General features: G+C 41.5%; 1 protein-coding gene across 3 annotated transcripts in view; it reads left to right on the top strand.

Moving 5' to 3' along the window:
- Positions 1-19,047, top strand: part of DNAAF9 (dynein axonemal assembly factor 9) — a 173,379-nt gene that overhangs the window by 120,897 nt on the left and 33,435 nt on the right. For all 3 annotated transcript variants that reach the window (XM_025263999.3, XM_006042748.4, XM_006042749.4), the window contains 8 exons: positions 24-127; positions 4,410-4,556; positions 5,757-5,845; positions 6,263-6,364; positions 6,609-6,726; positions 8,476-8,564; positions 10,217-10,375; positions 12,862-12,987. In XM_025263999.3, coding sequence (XP_025119784.3) covers positions 24-127; positions 4,410-4,556; positions 5,757-5,845; positions 6,263-6,364; positions 6,609-6,726; positions 8,476-8,564; positions 10,217-10,375; positions 12,862-12,987 — 934 coding nt within the window. The remainder of the gene's footprint in view (positions 1-23; positions 128-4,409; positions 4,557-5,756; positions 5,846-6,262; positions 6,365-6,608; positions 6,727-8,475; positions 8,565-10,216; positions 10,376-12,861; positions 12,988-19,047) is intronic.

Raw genomic sequence — 19,047 nt, 5'->3', positions numbered from 1 at the left:
GACCAGCTCTCTTTTCCTTCCAGGAAAAGTACATTTCTTCTCTAATGGCCTTCTGTTTTCTGATCGTCATCACGGAAATATCATCATTTCCAAGGACCACATGAATTCCATTTTGTTCTATGATGGGGTAGGTGTTTTACAATCCAAGTTTTGATGTTCAGAAAGATACTCACACTTCTGAGGGGAAAATCAAATAACTCCCTGTCCCTCTGTCACTGCAAGTCAGTGGCTTAGGAACCAGCACTGCCCTTGAGGTAGGCAAGCAGGCAGGGAAGCATGGAGAGAGAAGCTCTTGTCAGCCTCATCAACCCTGCCGCTTTATAAAGGAGTTAAGTATAAATGACTTCCTGGTCAAGAGGGCCAGCAGCTACCCATGCCCAATTAACTTATCTCAAAGAAGACCAGCTGAAGATGGCCTCCATTAACCCTTCACAGATAGCCTCCGACCCAGAGACAGAAAGACTCACCCACTTAAGAACTGGAAAGAAACAGCTTCCTGTGACATTGTTGGGGTTTCACTCACTCGTTAACATGAGAAAGAATTATAAGAAAGCCTGAAAGGAAGAGAAATAACTAATTTTCTCCTTGAAGGCTTAGTTCCACCCCCTCTCATACTCAGAATTAACCTCCAGCTCTATGAAAGTTCTACTCCCAGAACCATCCTTTAATTCTATAGTCTGCAACAACAAGTCCCCCTTCCCTTGTGGGGATGTGGGTAGCTGTGAGTTTTCCCCTAGCCTGTACTCTCTGGCCAGGGCATGGCTCATGGTAGTACGACCCCAGAGCAGAGGGCAGGCTGTCCACCCTGCAGGGTCTCAGCCTCAAAACCAGCTTGTTTCGGAGCCGGGAAAGAGACCAGGTGAAGTGGTTTGGTCAAATAGTGCTGAAAATAAATTCTGTTAGCAAGTTAGAAAGAGTTCTTTCTTCCATAGAACTTGCTTCCTTAAAGGCTATTCAAAAATGTAGGCAGACTGTCCAGACAGATTAGATGGTCCTGTTAGGTGAAAGCTTTAATATTAGGTTAAAGAGTCTCCTAACATCAGGAAAGAAAGGATGAATCTTAAGTGCTGGGATAATAAATTACTGCATTTTGGGGTGGGGGCTGGGTTTTAACTCATATCAAACGTCAAAATGTACTTTTGAGAAAAGTAAAATATTTTAAAATTTCATAAGTAGAATATAGCTATGAATTATTTTCTTATGGTGAGAGCTTTTTAAAATTTAATATTTGTTTTATATTGGTGTATAGTTGATTTACAGTTTGCAGTAGTTTCAGCTGTATAGCAAAGTGATTCAATTGTATACTGCATATATCTATTCTTTTTCAGATTCTGATAACTTTTAAGATCTACTCTCTTAGACATGTATATTATTAAATGGTCACCACAGTAAGTCCAGTTAAGAATATAAAAAAGAATATTTATTAAATCTTTAGGGATAGGAAGACATTCTAATCTTAAGCTTAGAAATGACTCAAGAAATTCTAAAGAAAAAGGTTGTCAGATTTGATTACTTAAGGATTTTTTCAATTTTTGCTGATAGTTTATTGAAGTATACTTTAAATGCAATTAACTAGCTACAAGGACTTAGTGTACAATGCAGGAAATGTAGCCAATATTTTATAATAACTATAAGTGAATTATAACCTTTAAAAATTGTGAATCACTATGTTGTACACCTAAAATTTATATAGTATTGTACATCAACTATATCTTAAAAAAGCATGTGAAAGATCTAATACTCTTATATTGATTACATTTAAAATAATACTTTAGATATGTTAGATTAAATAAAATATACATACAATTAACTGTATCCATTTAAAGTTTTGACAGATGTATATACTCATGAAACCACTAGCATAGTCAAGATACAGATTTTTATCATGCCCAACCCTCCCAGAAGTTTTCTAATACCTTTTTGTAGATCATATTTCTCCCCAACTTCTGGCTTCAGGCAACCACTTACTAGCTTTCTGTCATTATAGATTAGTTTGCATTTTCTAAAATGTTATATAAGTGGACATCATACATTCTGAACCCTTTTGAGTCTAGCATTTTTCACTCAGCATGGTTTTTAAGGTTCATCAGTGTTGTGTGTATCAATAGTTTTTCCTTTTTATTGCTTTATTCATGAGTAGTATTCCATTGTATAGATAAGAGCATAAAGTTTATCAGACTAATAATTTAAATCTCTACAAAATATTCAAAGCAAAAGCACAAACCAGGAAAACCATTTTTAGTGATTTTTTTTTAAATGAGTTAATATTTCATTTCTGTGACGAGCTCTGTCTTTACCAACATGAAAGCACTGAGTGCCAAATCATGGGTGTTCAGAGGACCTGAGGTTAGTTAACAGATATGTGGAAGCACAACAGATCCAGCCTTACACTACCGTGTATAACAGTAAGTTAATAACGAGTAGATAAAAGGTACAGTAGACAAAAGGTGAGGTGGAATTGATAATATGGAATGTCCAGTCATAGTGGTGGGCTGAGAGGGGAGTGGGATGCAGTCTTTGAAAATGCTGACAGTTTACAACAACATGGTAGATACTAATGGTAAAGTTTTAAAAGCAAGATATGGAGCTGTAAAAGTAAGTATGACTTCCCAGTCATAAAAAAGGGAGTCAATGAATGAACAGGAACAGAAGACTAGAAGGTTAAACAACCAAAAAGGTTGTTTAAAAAACAGTTTAAAAAAAGGTTGCATTTCCATACCCCACTGTGAATAATCTGAAAAGGTTCTTAAGAAAACAAGCTAACAATGTTAGCTGTAGTTGAAGTTGAGTGATGGGACTTAGGATTAATATTTTAAACCTTTTTTCTGTATTTTATTTTTATATTTTTCTCAAATTTTTATTTCATAATGAATGTGACTTTCATTATGAAAACTTAAATATTAAAAAAAACTCTGTCCCCTAATATCAGAAACAAGACAAAAATACTTGTTTTTGCCATGTCTATTCAACATGGTATTGAAAGTCCTAGTGAGAACAAGTTAGGCAAGAAAAAGAGATGAGGCATTTAATTGGCCAAAAAAAGAAGTAAAATTAATTCTCTTCATGGATGACATGCTTTATATGTAGAAATTCCTTAAGACTACATACACAAACTATTAGAATTAATAAATTTACCAGCGTTTCAGAATAGAAAATAAACAGTTTAAAAAAAGGTTGCATTTCCATACCCCACTGTGAATAATCTGAAAAGGTTCTTAAGAAAACAATTTCAATAAATTTAACTGAGGAATTGAAAGATTTAAACACCAAAACCCACAATGCATTGCTGAAAGAAATTAAAGAAGACCTAAGTAAATGGTAAGACATCCCATGTTCATGGATTGGAAGACTTAATATTATTAAAGTAACAGTACTACCCAAAGCAACCTATAGATTCCTATTGAAATCTCAATGGCATTTTTTGAAGAAATGAAAAATCCCATCCTGAAATTCTTATGGAATCTCAGGGAAAACCCCACGCCCACCCCCTGCCCAAATAGTCAAAGCAATCTTTAAAAGAAGAAAGTCGAGGACTTCCCTGGTGGTTCAGTGGTAAAAAATCTGCTTGCCAGTGACAGAGACATGGGTTCAATCCCTGGTCCAGGAAGATCCCACATGCCTTGGAGCAACTAAGCCTGTACCACAACTATTGAGCCTGTGCTCTAGAGCCCAGGAATCGCAATTACTGAGCCCTCTCGCTCCAACTACTGAAGCCTAAGTGCCATAAAGCCTGTGGTATTGGCATAAGGTCAGATGTATAGACCAGTGGAACAGAATAGAGAGCCCCCAAAGAAAGTCTTGCATATATGGTCAAAGGTTTTCAACAAAGGTGCCAAGATCATTCAGTTAAAAAAGACAGTCTTTTCAACAAACAGTGCTGGGAAAACTGGATGCATGCCTGGGTGCTAAGTTGCTTCAGTTGTGTCTGACTCTCTGAAACCCTATGGACTATAGCCTGCCAGACTCCTCTGTCCATGAAATTTTCCAGGCAGGATTAAGCAACAGTTTCTTGGATTTGACACCGAAAGCATAGACAACAAAAGAAAAATATATATAAATTGGACTTTATTTAAAGTCCAGTTTAAAACTTCTCCACATCAAAAGTCACTATCAAGAATGTGAAAAGCAACTCACAGAATGGGAGAAAATACTTGCAAATCACTTGTCTGATAAGGGACTAATACCCTAGAAAGAGAGATAATATTTTCAGTTCAGGAGAAAAGACTGTGTACTTCCCATATCTCCTAGAACTGGATGTTGGCAGGAACTTCTGTAACTGAATCCCAGTGAACCGCACAATGTGAAAATAATGGGACTGACATTCACCATATGTGTTCTGACATTAGATGTAAGGGCTAAATTCCTGCAAAATGGCTTTTCTCAGTGATGTTCCCTCTGTTTCTCTTCAGGATTCCACCAGTATTGTTGCTGCCCTTCTGATAGACTTCAAAAGTTCATTGCTTCCCCATCTTCCAGTTCATTTCCATGGATCAAGCAATTTTCTGATGATTGTCCTTTTCCCCAAATCCAAGATATACCAAACATTTTACTCAGAGGTAACATCAATCATTATTCAGCAAAACAATTACTACCCTTTTTCCTAGCAATTTAATTAGTATGGCAGTGTCTTAGGGCTAACAGTGAGGTGATGAGAGGGAGAGTTGGGAAGGGTTGCTGTGAGTGTAGCTGCTTCTAATCTCTTTGGGTCCTGGAATAGTGCTCTTGCCATTAAAAGATGAGAGCCTAAAGGAACTAAATAGAAGGCTTTTTAGCTTCTAAGAAAAATCTTCTTTTTCGCTAATTAGACTTATTTCCTGTTAGCTACTTTATTGAGTTGTTGGGCCCTACCTACTGGATCAGAGCTTGCTGTGCTGTGCTGTGATTAGTTGCTCAGTCATGTCTGACTCTTCGCGACCCCATGGGCTGTAGCCCATCAGGCTCCTCTGTCTATGGGGATTCTCCAGGCAAGAATACTGGATTGGGTTGCTATGCTCTCCTCCAGAGCTTCCTACCCCACCCCAAAATGTCCTTCTCCATGGTTCATAGGCCCTGCCCTTGTGAGTGGTTCCACCTGGCAGGCTGCACACTATAGGTTGTCAGCACAGATTGCATGAGTGAGGGAGCTCACCAAGAACTACACAGCTTACTTAGAGACCAAGCAGTAACCAGAGTCATACAAATGGTCAGTCTCATTCTGGTGGAAATGCTTGGAAAGGTGTGACTCAGCAGTTTTTGAGAGGATAGTCCCTCCCTCAGGACAGATACACAGAACATGGAAGAGGCAAGAACCAGCCTTGGCTCCAGAGTGGCTTTTAGGGCCAGTCTGTGTTTCCGTCTTACTGCCAGCTGATCCTGTTACCTCCTTGTACTTGTCTTTTCAGTCTAGGAACCTAGAGATTCTCTTCAGCCATTCCTCTGCATCTAGGCAGGAGTTGCTTGAACTGCTCCTGTCTGGCTCTGTCACCAGGGAAGAACGTGCCCCTGCTGCCAGAACAGTATTACGTGATACCCTCCTCTGTTTCCTGTTCTCTTAAGGAGCAGAATCCCTGGGAGAGGAACTCAGAAAGAAATTCTAGTTTGTAAAAATACAGAACAGAATTGCTTCAGGCCTCTATTTTTGAAACAAACTTGTTTGTTATGATGGTTTTTCTCTGTACTGACAGTCTAGATTTTCAGCAGCCATCAAATCCCCATGTGGGTTCCATATCCTGTTGTTGGGTTTAAAGTGTTCTTTGCTCTAATTCTGTTTTGTTTAGGTCTTCTCCCCCTGGCAAAAGCAGACTAACTCAGGGCTGTCTTTAAAAGTGATCCAGGAAGATGGATTATCTGTGGAACAAAAGAGATTGTAAGTGGCTGCCTTCAGTGTTTATGCTAGCTTCCCTAGGCTGTGTGTGTCTGCTGTCTCTGCAGGATGACTTGCATTATGTAACACAGAAGTCCTGGCTTCTGAAAGGGCCAACACAGTCATTTCAGTGCTGCCAGTTTGCAGGTAGTCAGTGCTCTTAGAGAACAGAAGTCAAGACAGATGAAGTCCACCAAGAATCAGAAAACTGTAGTATTACAAAGGTTTCAGGCTAAGCTTTTTATGTGGGCAAACCAGTCATCCTGTATTAACACCGAATTTTGCTTAAGTCAGTGAGATGCTGCTTTTCAAAGTGTTGACTGTCACAGGACTTTGGCTTAAAAATATCAGAACGAGTTATGTAAAGTATGTGTGCTGTTGGGAGATGGAATTCTAATCTGTGAGCCTTTGATATTCCAGACACTCCAGGGCACAGAAGCTCTTCAGTGTCCTGAGCCATTCTGCTGGGGAGAAACAGAGTCCTCTAAAGCTACTCTCAGCTAAACTCCCAGAGCTGAACGGGTGAGCTCTGTTTTTCTGTTTCTTTTAATATATCAGAACTCTTGGTGTTGGTACTTTCTAAGCTCCATTTTCTTTCTTTATAGCTTCTTAAGGATAATTATAAAAACACAACATACACAATTGTATTCGCTAGAGATAATCACTAAGGTTTCTGTTCAGCTATTAAATAAGTTTCTCATGTGAATGGGCACATTCAGAAAAGGCTGGTGATGGTAACATAATAGCACTGTCTTTGTTTTTCTAGGTTTCTCCAGCATTTTGCTGTCAGCAGCATTAGTCAGGAACCCGTGGTGAGGACCCATCTCCCTGTCCTACTGCAGCAAGCTGAAATCAACCCTATTCACAGAGTAGAAAATGACAAGGTATAGCAGCTCACCAAAAAAGCTGAGAATTTATGGGAGGATGATCCTGATAACCTACCCTTAATATTCAGTGTCATTTACAAAAAGGAGCTCAGGCAGAGTCCCTTATATAAGACTCTCCACCTCCTTGAATACTGATGTAATGATACACATGAAACCCCCTCTATACACTGACAGAGTACTGGCATCTACGTTAATGCCACCTGAGCCCCATGGCAGTGATGAAACCCTGCCATATTTCTCTTGCTTCTCCAGGTCTTCCAAACTCTTTGTCAGTACTCTCATGCTGTCAGCTCTTTCTGGTTACAAGGTCTTACGTGGCACACTGAGCTTAGTAAGGGGAAGGGCCTTATTAGTAAGACCTTGCTAGCATCACCAGGATAACGTGACAGTTTATAAACACTGTCTTCACAAGAGTGGATTTTAATCTGCTCCTGCTTCATACTTCTCTCCTCTTGACCCCCCACCATTTCTTTGGAACTGTATGTCATAATATGCTCAAAGAGGGCATTTATTTCTGTGCAAATCTAGAAGACACTTGGCTGCAAAAGGAAAGAGAAGCATTAAGTAGTTAGTGATGGACAGGGAGGCCTGGCGTGCTGTGATTTATGGGGTTGCAAAGAGTCGGACACAACTGAGCAACTGAACTGAACTGAACTGAAGTAGTTAGAAGCTTCATTTTTTCCCTTAAGCAAGAGTAAAAGTAAAAATTTTATATTTTAAATATTTTTAATATATGTATTTTATATTAACAAAGTGCTGTAGAACTGGCCTTCAAGTAAGAAGGTGTCTGGCTGTGAGCATGTTTGCTGGGATTTGAGAGGCTGAGGCCTGGATGCTGAGAAATGGGAACCAAGATGAGAAAATAAACAGAAAATCAGTTACATGGAGAACTGTCCACAGGTGCAGAAAGGGAATCAGACCAAGGGTCTGGTCAGAGGGGAGGTGGGAGAACTATTTCCCACAAAAGACGAGGAATCCATAGCCATCTCTGTGCTGATGTGACTAGTTCAAGTGGTGAGTGCCACCAAGCTGAATTTTAGTCCAGGCCTGTCCCAGTGAATCTTGTGTATTGTTAAATAAAACACATGTAAAGGAGCCCTTGCCATGCTGTGTCACTGACATTGTTATCCTTCAGCAAGTACATGGTTCCCTTCCTCCTCTGCTTGACACCTTCTTTGTCAGTAGATTTCTTGAGTTGGAATGTCTCCCTACAGATAGCCCTGTTTTCATGTAGTCATGTGCCAAGGTTAAGAAAGTTCAACCTGGCTCTTTTCCCCATTAAGACTGAGAAGTGCTTTCTCGACCCAGTTTGTTTCTTTACGTCAGGCCATGTGGCTTGAAAGGCACAGGCCACTCACCTCTTTCACTGAGTTTACCACACCAATTTAGCCTATGGCATTTTTGTCCCAGACCTCCTTTCCTCCCAGTATTTTCCGTTATACTTTTAACTGATCTAGTCACAACCTGCTCCATGGAAATTATCATGGTAACACTACATCGTATATGGTGTTTGCTGTGTGCCAGACACTGTTCCAAGCACCTTGTTTACATATATTAACTCAGTTAATCATCACAGCCACCCTGCAAGGTAGGTTCTGTAGTGAACCCAAGGTCACATAGCTAGTGAATGCTGGTGCTGAGGTTTAAACCCACAGAACCTGGCTTAAGAAGTCAGTTCTCTTAACCTGTTACACAATGCTGCCTCCCAGTTGAATCACAAACCCATATGGCTTTTCTTTCATGTAGGTAATTATCAGCATTGTAACTGGTCTCCCAGGCTGTCACGCCAGTGAACTCTGTGCTTTTCTGGTCACTCTGCATAAGGAATACGGCAGGTTAGTATGGCTACTGCCTTTGCTTTGGGGAAAGGGGTTCTATGCCTGCTGCCTGTGCACTGGGAAACCTTCAGCATCCACTGACCTTTGGTGTAATTGATATTGGCACAGTGATCATCTATCCATTTGTTTAACACATTTATACTGAGTACTTTCTGTATGCGAGACACTGCTCTAAGTATAGGGGACAAATGTACAAAACAGACTAGAAAACAGGTGGTATCTCTGCCTTCATGGAGCTTGTATTCTAGTTTTGGAAGATAGGCAATTAACCAGTTAAGAAAAATAGTACATTAGCTAGTGAAAAATGCTGTGGAGAAAATAAAGCTGAGAAGGCTATAGGAGAGCTGAGCTGGGGGACTGATTCCAGTTTTAATTGGGTACTCAGGGAAGTGGCTCAGACGGTAAAGAGTCTGCCAGCAGTGTGGGAGACCTGGGTTCGATCCCTGGGTTGGGACGATCCCCTGGAGAAGGAACTGGCAACCCACTCCAGTATTCTTGCCTGGAAGAATCCCATGGATGGAGGAGCCTGGCAGGCTACAGTCCATGGGATCGCAGAGAGTCAGACATGACTGAGCGACTTCACTTTATTCACTCACTCAGGGAAGACCTCACTGAAAAGGTGACATTTGAGCAAAGGCCTGACAATATAAAGGGATGAACCTCTGGATATCTGGGCAAGAGACCTGTTCCAGCAAGACCAGCATGGGCAAAGGCCTGGGAATTATCACCAGATTGGTTAGAACTTGAGAGCTGGTGGATGTGATCTTTCCATGGCCACAAAGGGACTGCATGAGTTTAGGTGGAACTGGGACATACTGGTTTAGATAAAATTGGAGAAATCATTCACCCATGTCTTCCATTTGGCTGACAGATTGCTAAACAAACCTTGCTGACTGAACCAGGCTTTTAATATCTAGTCAGTCTTCCTCAAAGTAAGGCAGCCTGCAGGAGACCATATAGAAGAACTGAGAAGACTGAAATCACCTAGGAGTTTGGGATTTTAGAGTGGGAGATTGTGGGGGTTGGGAAGATGAGTTTTAGAGAGATAAAGGGGAAATATTAGACCTCCTTCATAAGTACTCAATAGCTAACTAGCTCCTTCCTCATTTCCATTGCTTATGTTCTGTAAACAGTCTGAGTGCTTCACCTTACCCATTATTATTTTTATTTTTTGGCTGTGCCATGCAGTTTGTGGGATCTCAGTTCCCCAACAGGGATTGAACCTGGGCCACTACAGTGACAGTACCAAATCCTAACCACTAGGCACCAGGAAACTCTTCCCCCACCCCCTCATTCCTTATTCTTGGCAAGAATTTTACTGCGAAGTGGACTGAAACTATTTTTCTGAATGGCTCTTCAGAAACTGACTGCCTGTTCAGGAGTCTTTCTCAACTCTGAAACCTGTTGATCATGTGCTTCTCTGACCTTTCTCCCTATGACAGAGCTTTTTGTGCCAAAAGCTCCAATAGAAGTGATTTCAGGGTACAGGGCTCCACACCCAGCCAGTGCCCTCTACCTGTTTCTGGTAGTATTGCTTTCTCCTGTATGGGTTCACAAGACCAAGTCTGTGGAGTACTAGTTGCACTTGAATCCACTGGCAGAACCTTTGGGTCAGGCCCTCATGCTGAGATTATACTTTCCATTTCCAGGTGGATGGTATACCGTCAAGTCATGGACAGCTCCGAGTGTTTTCATGCTGCCCACTTCCAGAGATACCTTTCCAGTGCCCTGGAGGCCCAACAGAACCGCTCTGCCCGCCAGTCAGCCTATGTCCGCAAGAAGACCAGACTACTGGTGGTATTACAAGGGTGAGCCCTGGAAGTATTTTGGGAATAGTGGGGTAGTGTGGTGACCTTGCCATTATTTCATGTGTGGTTGAATTGGGGCACAGAATAAACTCCACATATGCACGAGAAGTGCCTAGTGTCTTTAGCAAGCAGGAACCGCTGTGGCCATCCTGTGGCCCAGAGTGACTGGTGAAGATGACACGCAAGTTTCAAGTTTGGCTTCAACGTCACATATCCTCAAAAGGCAGAGAATTGGGGAGGTTTTCTGGGCAAGATTCTTTGATAATTCTTCTAACAGTAGTGGTCCCTAAGCCTCTTCCTTTGCCACCGAAGCAAGCAAGCTTCAGCTTTTTCAGTCCTCCTCCGGTGGAGTTGCAGACAGTCCCCACACTCTAGTCTCAAGCCCCATCCACAAAGTGGCTAGGAAGGAGGAAGCAGGCGCGTCGTCCCCTGGGCCCACAGGAGAACATGCCAGATCAGGAAAACATGGGCTGTGCTCTTCACTGCTGTCATTATAGTTGGTAATAAAGAAGCTTTTGGCAGTTCTCACAAAGTGCTTTTGTGCTGTGCTGTGGTGTTTTGTTTTGTGCTCATAATAATTAGTATTTGCAACTGGCTAATTGTTTCCAGTAAAGAATAGGTCCGGTTCCAAAGCCCTATTTGGTCTCTTGGATGTGATGGTAAGAATTGGAGGAAAGCCAGGCCAGTGGTGCTGCAGGAGGCAAACAGGAATGTGTCCCCTGCCAGGCTATCTTTTCTCTTATTTAGATCTTGTTCTTACATCTGCTTTGGGCTTCCCTTCTGTTGACTCTACCTGTGGGCTTAGGTTGTGGAAGCCACAGAGCAGGAAAGCTAGAAACCACTTGTTTTCCATCATCTCTAATAATCAAAAAAATAGGTTGGCCCAGTTTCGTCACCTCCTGCCACCTTTCCAGAGTTGAACGTCAGTGGGGGTATGGACCTGGAGTCAAATTTGGTACCTTGACATTGTATAGCTGAGGTCATTTCCATCTTCTCTTACTTTAGAGAGTATTTTTGACTCCCCGTCTCTGACTGTACAAGTCTGCATAAGTGCCAGCTGTCCTTGCTGCTCTGGACTTCAGTGACAGTGTATGGCCAACCCACTTGTACTCTCAGAACCAGTAGTTGCCCAGTCACAGCCCCAGTACACTAGGAACATCTGATGGATTTCCTGCTGTGTTGCTCTCTATGACAGTGTTCTTACAGATGGGGCCCATTCCCCTGAGGCTCAGCAGGGAACACATGGCAGACTCAGTGTAGCATGTCCATCTCCTTGGAGCTGGACCTTTAAGCCCAGTATTGAGGTGAGGGGACACCCCAGAGGCTTCTCAAGTTGAGAATTTTATTTCTTGAATACGGCCTTTATTTTGATTTATAGAATTCTATGCCATCGGGCAGAGTTTTTTCTTGTCCCTACAGTGGCCTGGTCGCATTCTACTTACTGCTGCAGTGATGTTGAGCTTTGACACCAAGTGGAGTATTAGGTTGTTGTTTTAAAAATTGAATTAATGTATTTTTAAATGATAAAATTTTAGAAATGGTGGACAGATTAGTGGCTGCCAGGAACTGGGGATGGGAGTGGAGGGCGGTGGGGAGGTGGGTATGGTTATAAAAGGGCAACACGGAGGGAGCTTTGTGGTGTGAAACTGTTTAGTATCTTTACTGTGGTAGAGGAGCCTGCACAGGTGACAGAATTGTATGGAACTGAATACATATACAAATAAGTAGAACTGTAAAAATCTGAGTCTTAAAAAGTTAATTTTAAGGAATTTGAGGGACTGTGTTAGTTTATACTCTAGAATATTATAAAAATCATTCTTTATCTACATTTAAGACAAAGTATCTCTCAAAACAAAAATTGAATTAATGTAAAATGAGGCAAAATTGCAGGCTTAAATTACAAATATGAAATAGAGCCCAAAAGACACTTGTATGGAATATCTGTTGTATCAGAAGAAAGAAAGGTAAAGTCCTGCTGGGCTTTTTTTGTTTTTAAATAAAGAAAATACTGACAAGAAAGAGGCAACATGAAGAGTTAGGTTTTTGCATTCATCATGCAGTTCGGGCAGTTCAGCCAAAGTGGCCAGGTACAGACTCAGCAGCTGGATCACTGTGCTCCCTGAAATGAAAGACTTATTAAAGAAAACAGACCAATGCAGGAGCTCTTAACTTGATGAGAAAATACCAAGTCCTGCCTCAGAGCCCCAGGGTCACCTGCAGGCTTCTCTGAAGTGGGTGGGCAGTAGAGCTCTTCCTTCCATTCACTCTTGCACAGTTAGAACTAATGGCACTCGGAAGTACAGAAACACTGTAAACTGCAGGGGCTCTAAATCATGAGGTGACTTGACCCCGAGGAGGCCTGTTGCTCTCTCCTCTTTTGGTTTCCTTCTACCCTTGCTCCACTTAGCCACTCAGCAAGCGTTCCCCTCTTCTCCCACTCTGAAGCTCCAGTCCAGTAAACTAACTACTCCCTTTTTTCCCCCTAGCTACACAGATGTTATTGATGTTGTCCAGGCTCTGCAGACCCATCCAGACTCAAATGTCAAGTCCTCCTTCACCATTGGTACCATCACAGTGTGTGTGGAGCCGCTGAGCTGCTACATGGAGCACAGGTACGTACTTAGGACCACCTCCAGCCCACTGGATGTGGTGTGTTTAAATGTACAGAAAGCTATTTACCTCCCACCTACCAGTAGGCAACGCATTTTTATGTGTTTGTCTTTTGAAATGCATCAGTTTACCCTCGTGGTGTTTCTGTTTTTCAGTTGCTAAGTCATGTCCGACTCTGCAGCCCTGTGGACTGCAGCATGTCAGGCTCCTCTGTCCTCCAGTGTCTCCCATGTACTCAAATTCATGTCCATTGAATCAGTGTTGCTATCTAACCATCTCTTCCTCTCCCACCCCCTTCTCCTTTTCCCTTCAGTCTTTCCCAGCATCAGGGTCTTTTCCAATGAGTCAGCTCTTCATATCAGGTGGCCAGAATATTAAGAGCTTCAGCTTCAGCATCAGTCCTTCCAATGAGTATTCAGGGCTGATTTCCTATAGAATTGACTGGTTTGATCTCCTTGCAGTCCACAGATTCTCAAGGGTCTTCTCCAGCACCACAATTTGAAAACGTCAGTTCTTTGGCATTCAGCCTTCTTTATATTCCAGCCCTCACATCCCTACATGACTACTGGAAAAACCATAGTTTTGATCATACAGACCTTGGTTGGCAGAGTGACGTCTGCTTTTTAATATACTGTCTAGGTTTGTTATAACTTACCTTGCAAGGAGCAAGCATCTTTTAATTTCATAACTAGAGTTGCTATCTGCAGTGATTTTGGAGTCCAAGAAAATAAAATATGTCACTGCTTCCACTTTTTCCCCATCTATTTGCCGTGAAGTGGTGGGACTGTATGCCTTGATCTTAGTTTTTTGAATGTTGAGTTTCAAGCCAGCTTTTTTACTCTCCGTATGGACTGGCATCTTCTCACCACTTTTCTTTGTGCACTAAAAAGTCACCCTTCTAGGATAGTGGGACTTGAAATAAATTCTCCCAGAAAAGAAGAATACCCATGGCAGGCTTTTCTTTTCTTTATTGCAGGGAAGGGACCTTCTGTAATAAGGCACTTGGAGTACCTCACAGATACTTTTTCATGTGGTTAAGCCATCTTAAAGCATCTTACCTCAGTTAATGACATTCATTCTCACTACCAACAAATGAACTTTTTTTTCCTACTTTGGAAATAATATGACAACAACAAAGAAAATTGGGTAATAATTCACCCATAATCTCACTAACTCAATGTAATATTATAATTTTTGTGAAGTCCTTTTTTATCTTTTATATGCATACTTTTTTTTAACAGTTGTGATGTACATAAAGCTTTATATCTTTCTTAGGTTAACATATAAACATATTATGTAAGTGAACATATATCAGTCAGTCAGTTCAGTCGCTCAGTCATGTCCAACTCTTTGCGACTCCATGAACCTCAGCACACCAGGCCTCCCTGTCCATCACCAACTCCCGGAGTCCACCCAAACCCATGTCCATTGAGTCGATGATGCCATCCAGCCATGTCATCCTCTGTCGTCCCCTTCTCCTCCTGCCCTCAATCTTTCCCAGCTGCGGTTCATGGGGTCACAAAGAGTCTGACACGACTGAGCGACTGAACTGAACTGATGATCAATTTTATTACTCTGTATTCCCATTCCCAAATTGCTTTCTGAGTGGGTTTTATAGTTTATACTGCCTCAGTGGTATCTAGAATTATTTATTTCATCATCAGAGAAGTCCCCACTGAGAAGTTTCAGACATTACATTTTCCCTTTGTAGAGCTGTTTGGAGGGCTCCCCTGTTAGCTCAGCTGGTGAAGAATCCACCTGTAATGCAGGAGACCCCAGTTCAATTCCTGGGTCAGGAAGAACCCCTGGAGAAGGGATAGGCTACCCACTCTAGTATTCTTGGGCTTCCCTGGTAGCTCAGTCGGTATAAAATCTGCCTGCAGTGTGGGAGACCTGGGTTCGATCCCTGGGTTGGGAAGATCCCCTGGAGGAGGGCATGGCAACCCACTCCAGTGTTCTTGCCTGGAGAATCCCTGTGGACAGAGGAGCCTGGCAGGCTGCAGTACATGGGGTCACAGAGTTGGACACGACAGAGTGACTGAGCACAGCACACATATCACAGAGTTGTTTGGGGCTTCCCTGGTGGCTCAGATAGTAAAGAATCTACCTGCAGTGTGGGAGACATGGGTTCAGTCCCTGGGTGGAGAAGATCCTCTAGAGAAGAGAATGAGAAGGAACTGGCTACCTACTCCAGTATTCTTGCCTGTAGAATTCCAAGGACAGAGGCTGCAAAGTTTCCTTTCTCTGTAGCCTTTAGTAGAATATTTCTAAGAATGTATCCAAGGTATGTTATCATGTGGTTTTTCTGATTAGTCCATATATTATTAATCATCTCCTGGCAACTGATTGATCTATCCTTAGATCTTCATCTGAAAAAGCTTCCTTCTTATTTGAGTCCTAAGTTGATATCTTTATACTTCTCATAGAAATTACATTAAAAATTACTACCCTAATTGTCTTAAGTGATCCTAAGAAATGTCTTTACCATTCTCCCTTCTCATTAGCTCTGCTTTCTCTAGGTTCTGCTTTCTCATTAAAAAAAAAAAGCTATTTTTTCTTATACCTCAAGGTAGGTTATTGTAGTGAATTCTGAGCACCACCATTGTACTTGAGAATGCTGTGTAGACTCTTATATGCCACTTTTTCTACCATCCATGCCTCTTCTTTTTCTCAAGTTTTTAGTTAAAGATGAATCAAGCAGAAAGAGGTCTAACATGGGACTGGACACTATCAGAGATACTAACATAGAAAGGTAGGAAAAGATAGTAATAAGCAAAGAACTAGACAAATACTGTTCTATACCATCAAGAAAAAGTTAAGAAGAAAAACTAATAGAGTGGCGTGGGAAGAGTTCAAGAAAGAAGTGTTAAAGGTCTGGGGAAATGGGAAGGCGGGATCTTCCTGTAGTAATGAAAATGTTTCTAAAATGAAATTGTGGCAGTGTTTGCACAGCTCTGTAAATTTACTAAAAAAAAACAAAACAAAACATTGAACCGTACACTTTAAATGAGTGAATTTTGTGCTATGCTGATTATATCTCAATAAAACTGTTAATTAGAAACAATCAGGGACTTCCCCATGGCTCAGTGGTAAGGAATCCACTTGCCAGTGCTAGAGACATTGGTTCAATCCCTGATCCAGGAAGATCTTATATGCCGCAGGGCAACTAAGCCTGTGCTCTGGAGGTAGTGAGTCACACCACTGAGCCCACATGCTGCAGCTGCTGAAGCCAATGTGCTCTAGAGCCTGTACTCCACAGCAACTTTTCCCTAGTTGCAATGAGCAGAGAGAAGCCTGCTCATTGAAACTAGGGAAAAGCCCACACAGCAACAAAGACCCAGCACAGCCAAAATATAAATTAAAAAAAAAACTCATTGCACATCGAGTCAGAGGTTACTGATTCAATCCGTGGTTGGGGAACTTTTCCCTAGTTGCAATGAGCAGAAAGAAGCCTGCTCATTGCAACTAGGGAAAAGCCTGCACAGCAACAAAGACCCAGCGCAGCCAAAATATAAATTAAAAAAAAAAAGCTCACTGCACATCGAGTCAGAGGTTACTGATTCAATCCATGGTTGGGGAACTAGGGTCCTGCATGCTCTGTGATGTGGCAAAAAAAAAAAAAAAAAAAAAGACTAGAACGTTATTAAATAACATTAATCTCATTCCATTAAGAAAAGAATTAGGGTGGGAGGGAGGTTCAAGAGACAAGAGGAAGGGGAAATATGTATACTTATGGCTGATTCACAATTGTCATATGGCAGAAATTGTAAAGCATTTATCCTCCAATTAAAAATTAAAAAAGCAGTAACACATTTACTTAAGAAAGTCTAAAATGAATTGAAAAAGGTAATCATATGCAAAAACATAGAACACTTTACTAATTGTAAAATTTTAAAAATGGTTGGTAAATTTCTTTAATTTCTGATATAAAACTTAAAGGTAGAACTATTAAAGTAAATATAACATGGACTTCCTTGGTGGCACAGTGGATAAGAATCCACCTGCCAACACAGAGAACACTGGTTCAATCCCTGGTCTGGAGATTCCACATTCCACAGAGTGACTAATCCTATGTGCCACAACTACTGAACCTGCACTCTAGAGCCCACGAGCAGCAACTGCTGAGCTTTCGTGCTGCAACTATTGAGTCTTGTATGCCTTGGAACCCATGTTCCACAAGAGAAGGCGCCTCGATGAGAAGCCACCTCAGTGAGAAGCCACACACCACGACAAAGTGTAACCCCTACTCACCGCAGCTAGAGAAAGTGCACGAAAAGCCACAAAGACCTAGTGCATTCAGAAAATAAATATAAAAAAACATGCTAATGGATACACAATACATATATGTATTTATTAAAGTATTATTAAATGACAGAAGTAGTAAAAAGATTAAGGGACCAGTGTTAAGCCCATACATTTGTAAAAAGAAAAAAAGTCCAGGAATTCCCTGGAAGTTCAAGAAACCTAGATGTCCATCAACAGATGAATGAATAAAGAAGTTGTGGTACATATACACAATGGAATATTACTCAGCCATAAAAAGGAATGGATTTGAGTCACTTCTAGTGAGGTAGATGAACCTAGAGCCTGTTATACAGAGTGAAACGGGCAGTGAAAGTGCTGAACCTGTTGCCTGGGTTCGATCCCTAGTCGGGGAACTAAGATCCCACCAGCTACATGTCATGGTCAAAAAAAGAAAGAAAAGAAATCCTTATAAGGCCAACTGTGGTAGATTAAAATTCTGGCCATACATTAAAACGTGTATATTATCATATGTGAAACAAATCGCCAGTCCAGGTTTGATGCATGATACAGGATGCTCGGGGCTGGTGCACTGGAATGACCCAGAGGGATGGTTTGGGGAGGGAGGTGGGAGGGGGGTTCAGGATGGGGAACACATGTACACCTGTGGCGGATTCATGTCAATGTATGGCAGAACCAATACAATATTGTAATTAGCCACCAATTAAAATAAATAAATTTATATTAAAAAAAAATTCTGGGCATAGCAAAAGCAGCCCTTCCCATCGGGACTTAAGTTGAATCTACTTTTCACCCTTTGAATCTTGGCTCAGGCATTGTGACTTGGCTTTGGCCAGTGGGTCCTCAAGAAGCATGAAACAAGCCAAGGCTTGAAAAGCATTTTACACTTTGGGGCTTGCCCTCTCTTGCTTCTGGGAGTTAAGAACCACCATCTGAAGAGGCTGTTGGAGGGTGAAAGACCATGTAGATAGAGAGCCCCAGCCATCCATTCCTACCATCTAGACCAAGACCACTGTTGGGCCTGTGAGTGAGACCATCTTAAAGAGTCATCACCCCCCCTAAGCTATACCCAGGCTGAAACAACTGCCCATTCAACCTATAGAATCATGAGAAATAATAAATCATTCTTATTTTAAGCCACTTAGTTTTGGGGTGATTTACTATGTTGCAACTTGTGTAGGAAAATAGGTACTTTCGTATACTTTTTTCCCCCATACTGTTGATAGGAATGTAAAATGATTTAATCTCTTTGGAGTCAAATATGGCCATTCCATTGCTAGAATTTTATTATACAGTCATATTTTTAGAAATGTGCAAAGATATATATGTCTATATAGGGGTATTTGTTTCAGGCTGAATTTTTATTTTTTATTTATATATTTTTTTTAAAGTTGTGAGTTTAAATTTTATTCAGGGTCTTTACTGAGGACTATAGTCCAGGACACAGGTCTGAGGAATTTAGGCAGAATAATTAATTCTGAACTGTAGAGGCCACTCCAGCATGTTTAGTTGGGGAGGAATTTACTAATGGACAAAATAGCTTGAAAAGCCCCTGGGAGGGTCAGACTGTATTGATGAGGCATCCAGGTGGAACACTCAAACTTCAGTAGCGCTGCCCCAGTGAGATCCCCATCAGGCTGTCTGAGGCTATCTCAGTCACTTCTTCCACCAGAAAATGGAGTCTGCTTCCAATACATCCCCTCATTCACTGTGTTCTTTGCTACTTGGAGTCTCGTTGGTAAAACTTAGGTCATATGCTTATACCAGATGGCAGGAAGGGCCAGAAAAGCAGTTTTCTG

This window comes from Bubalus bubalis, chromosome 14, assembly GCF_019923935.1.
Source record: "Bubalus bubalis isolate 160015118507 breed Murrah chromosome 14, NDDB_SH_1, whole genome shotgun sequence".
Lineage (NCBI taxonomy): Eukaryota > Metazoa > Chordata > Mammalia > Artiodactyla > Bovidae > Bubalus > Bubalus bubalis.
The sequence above is the reverse complement of the archived record's forward strand: the minus strand, read 5'-3'. Positions and strand labels throughout refer to the sequence as shown.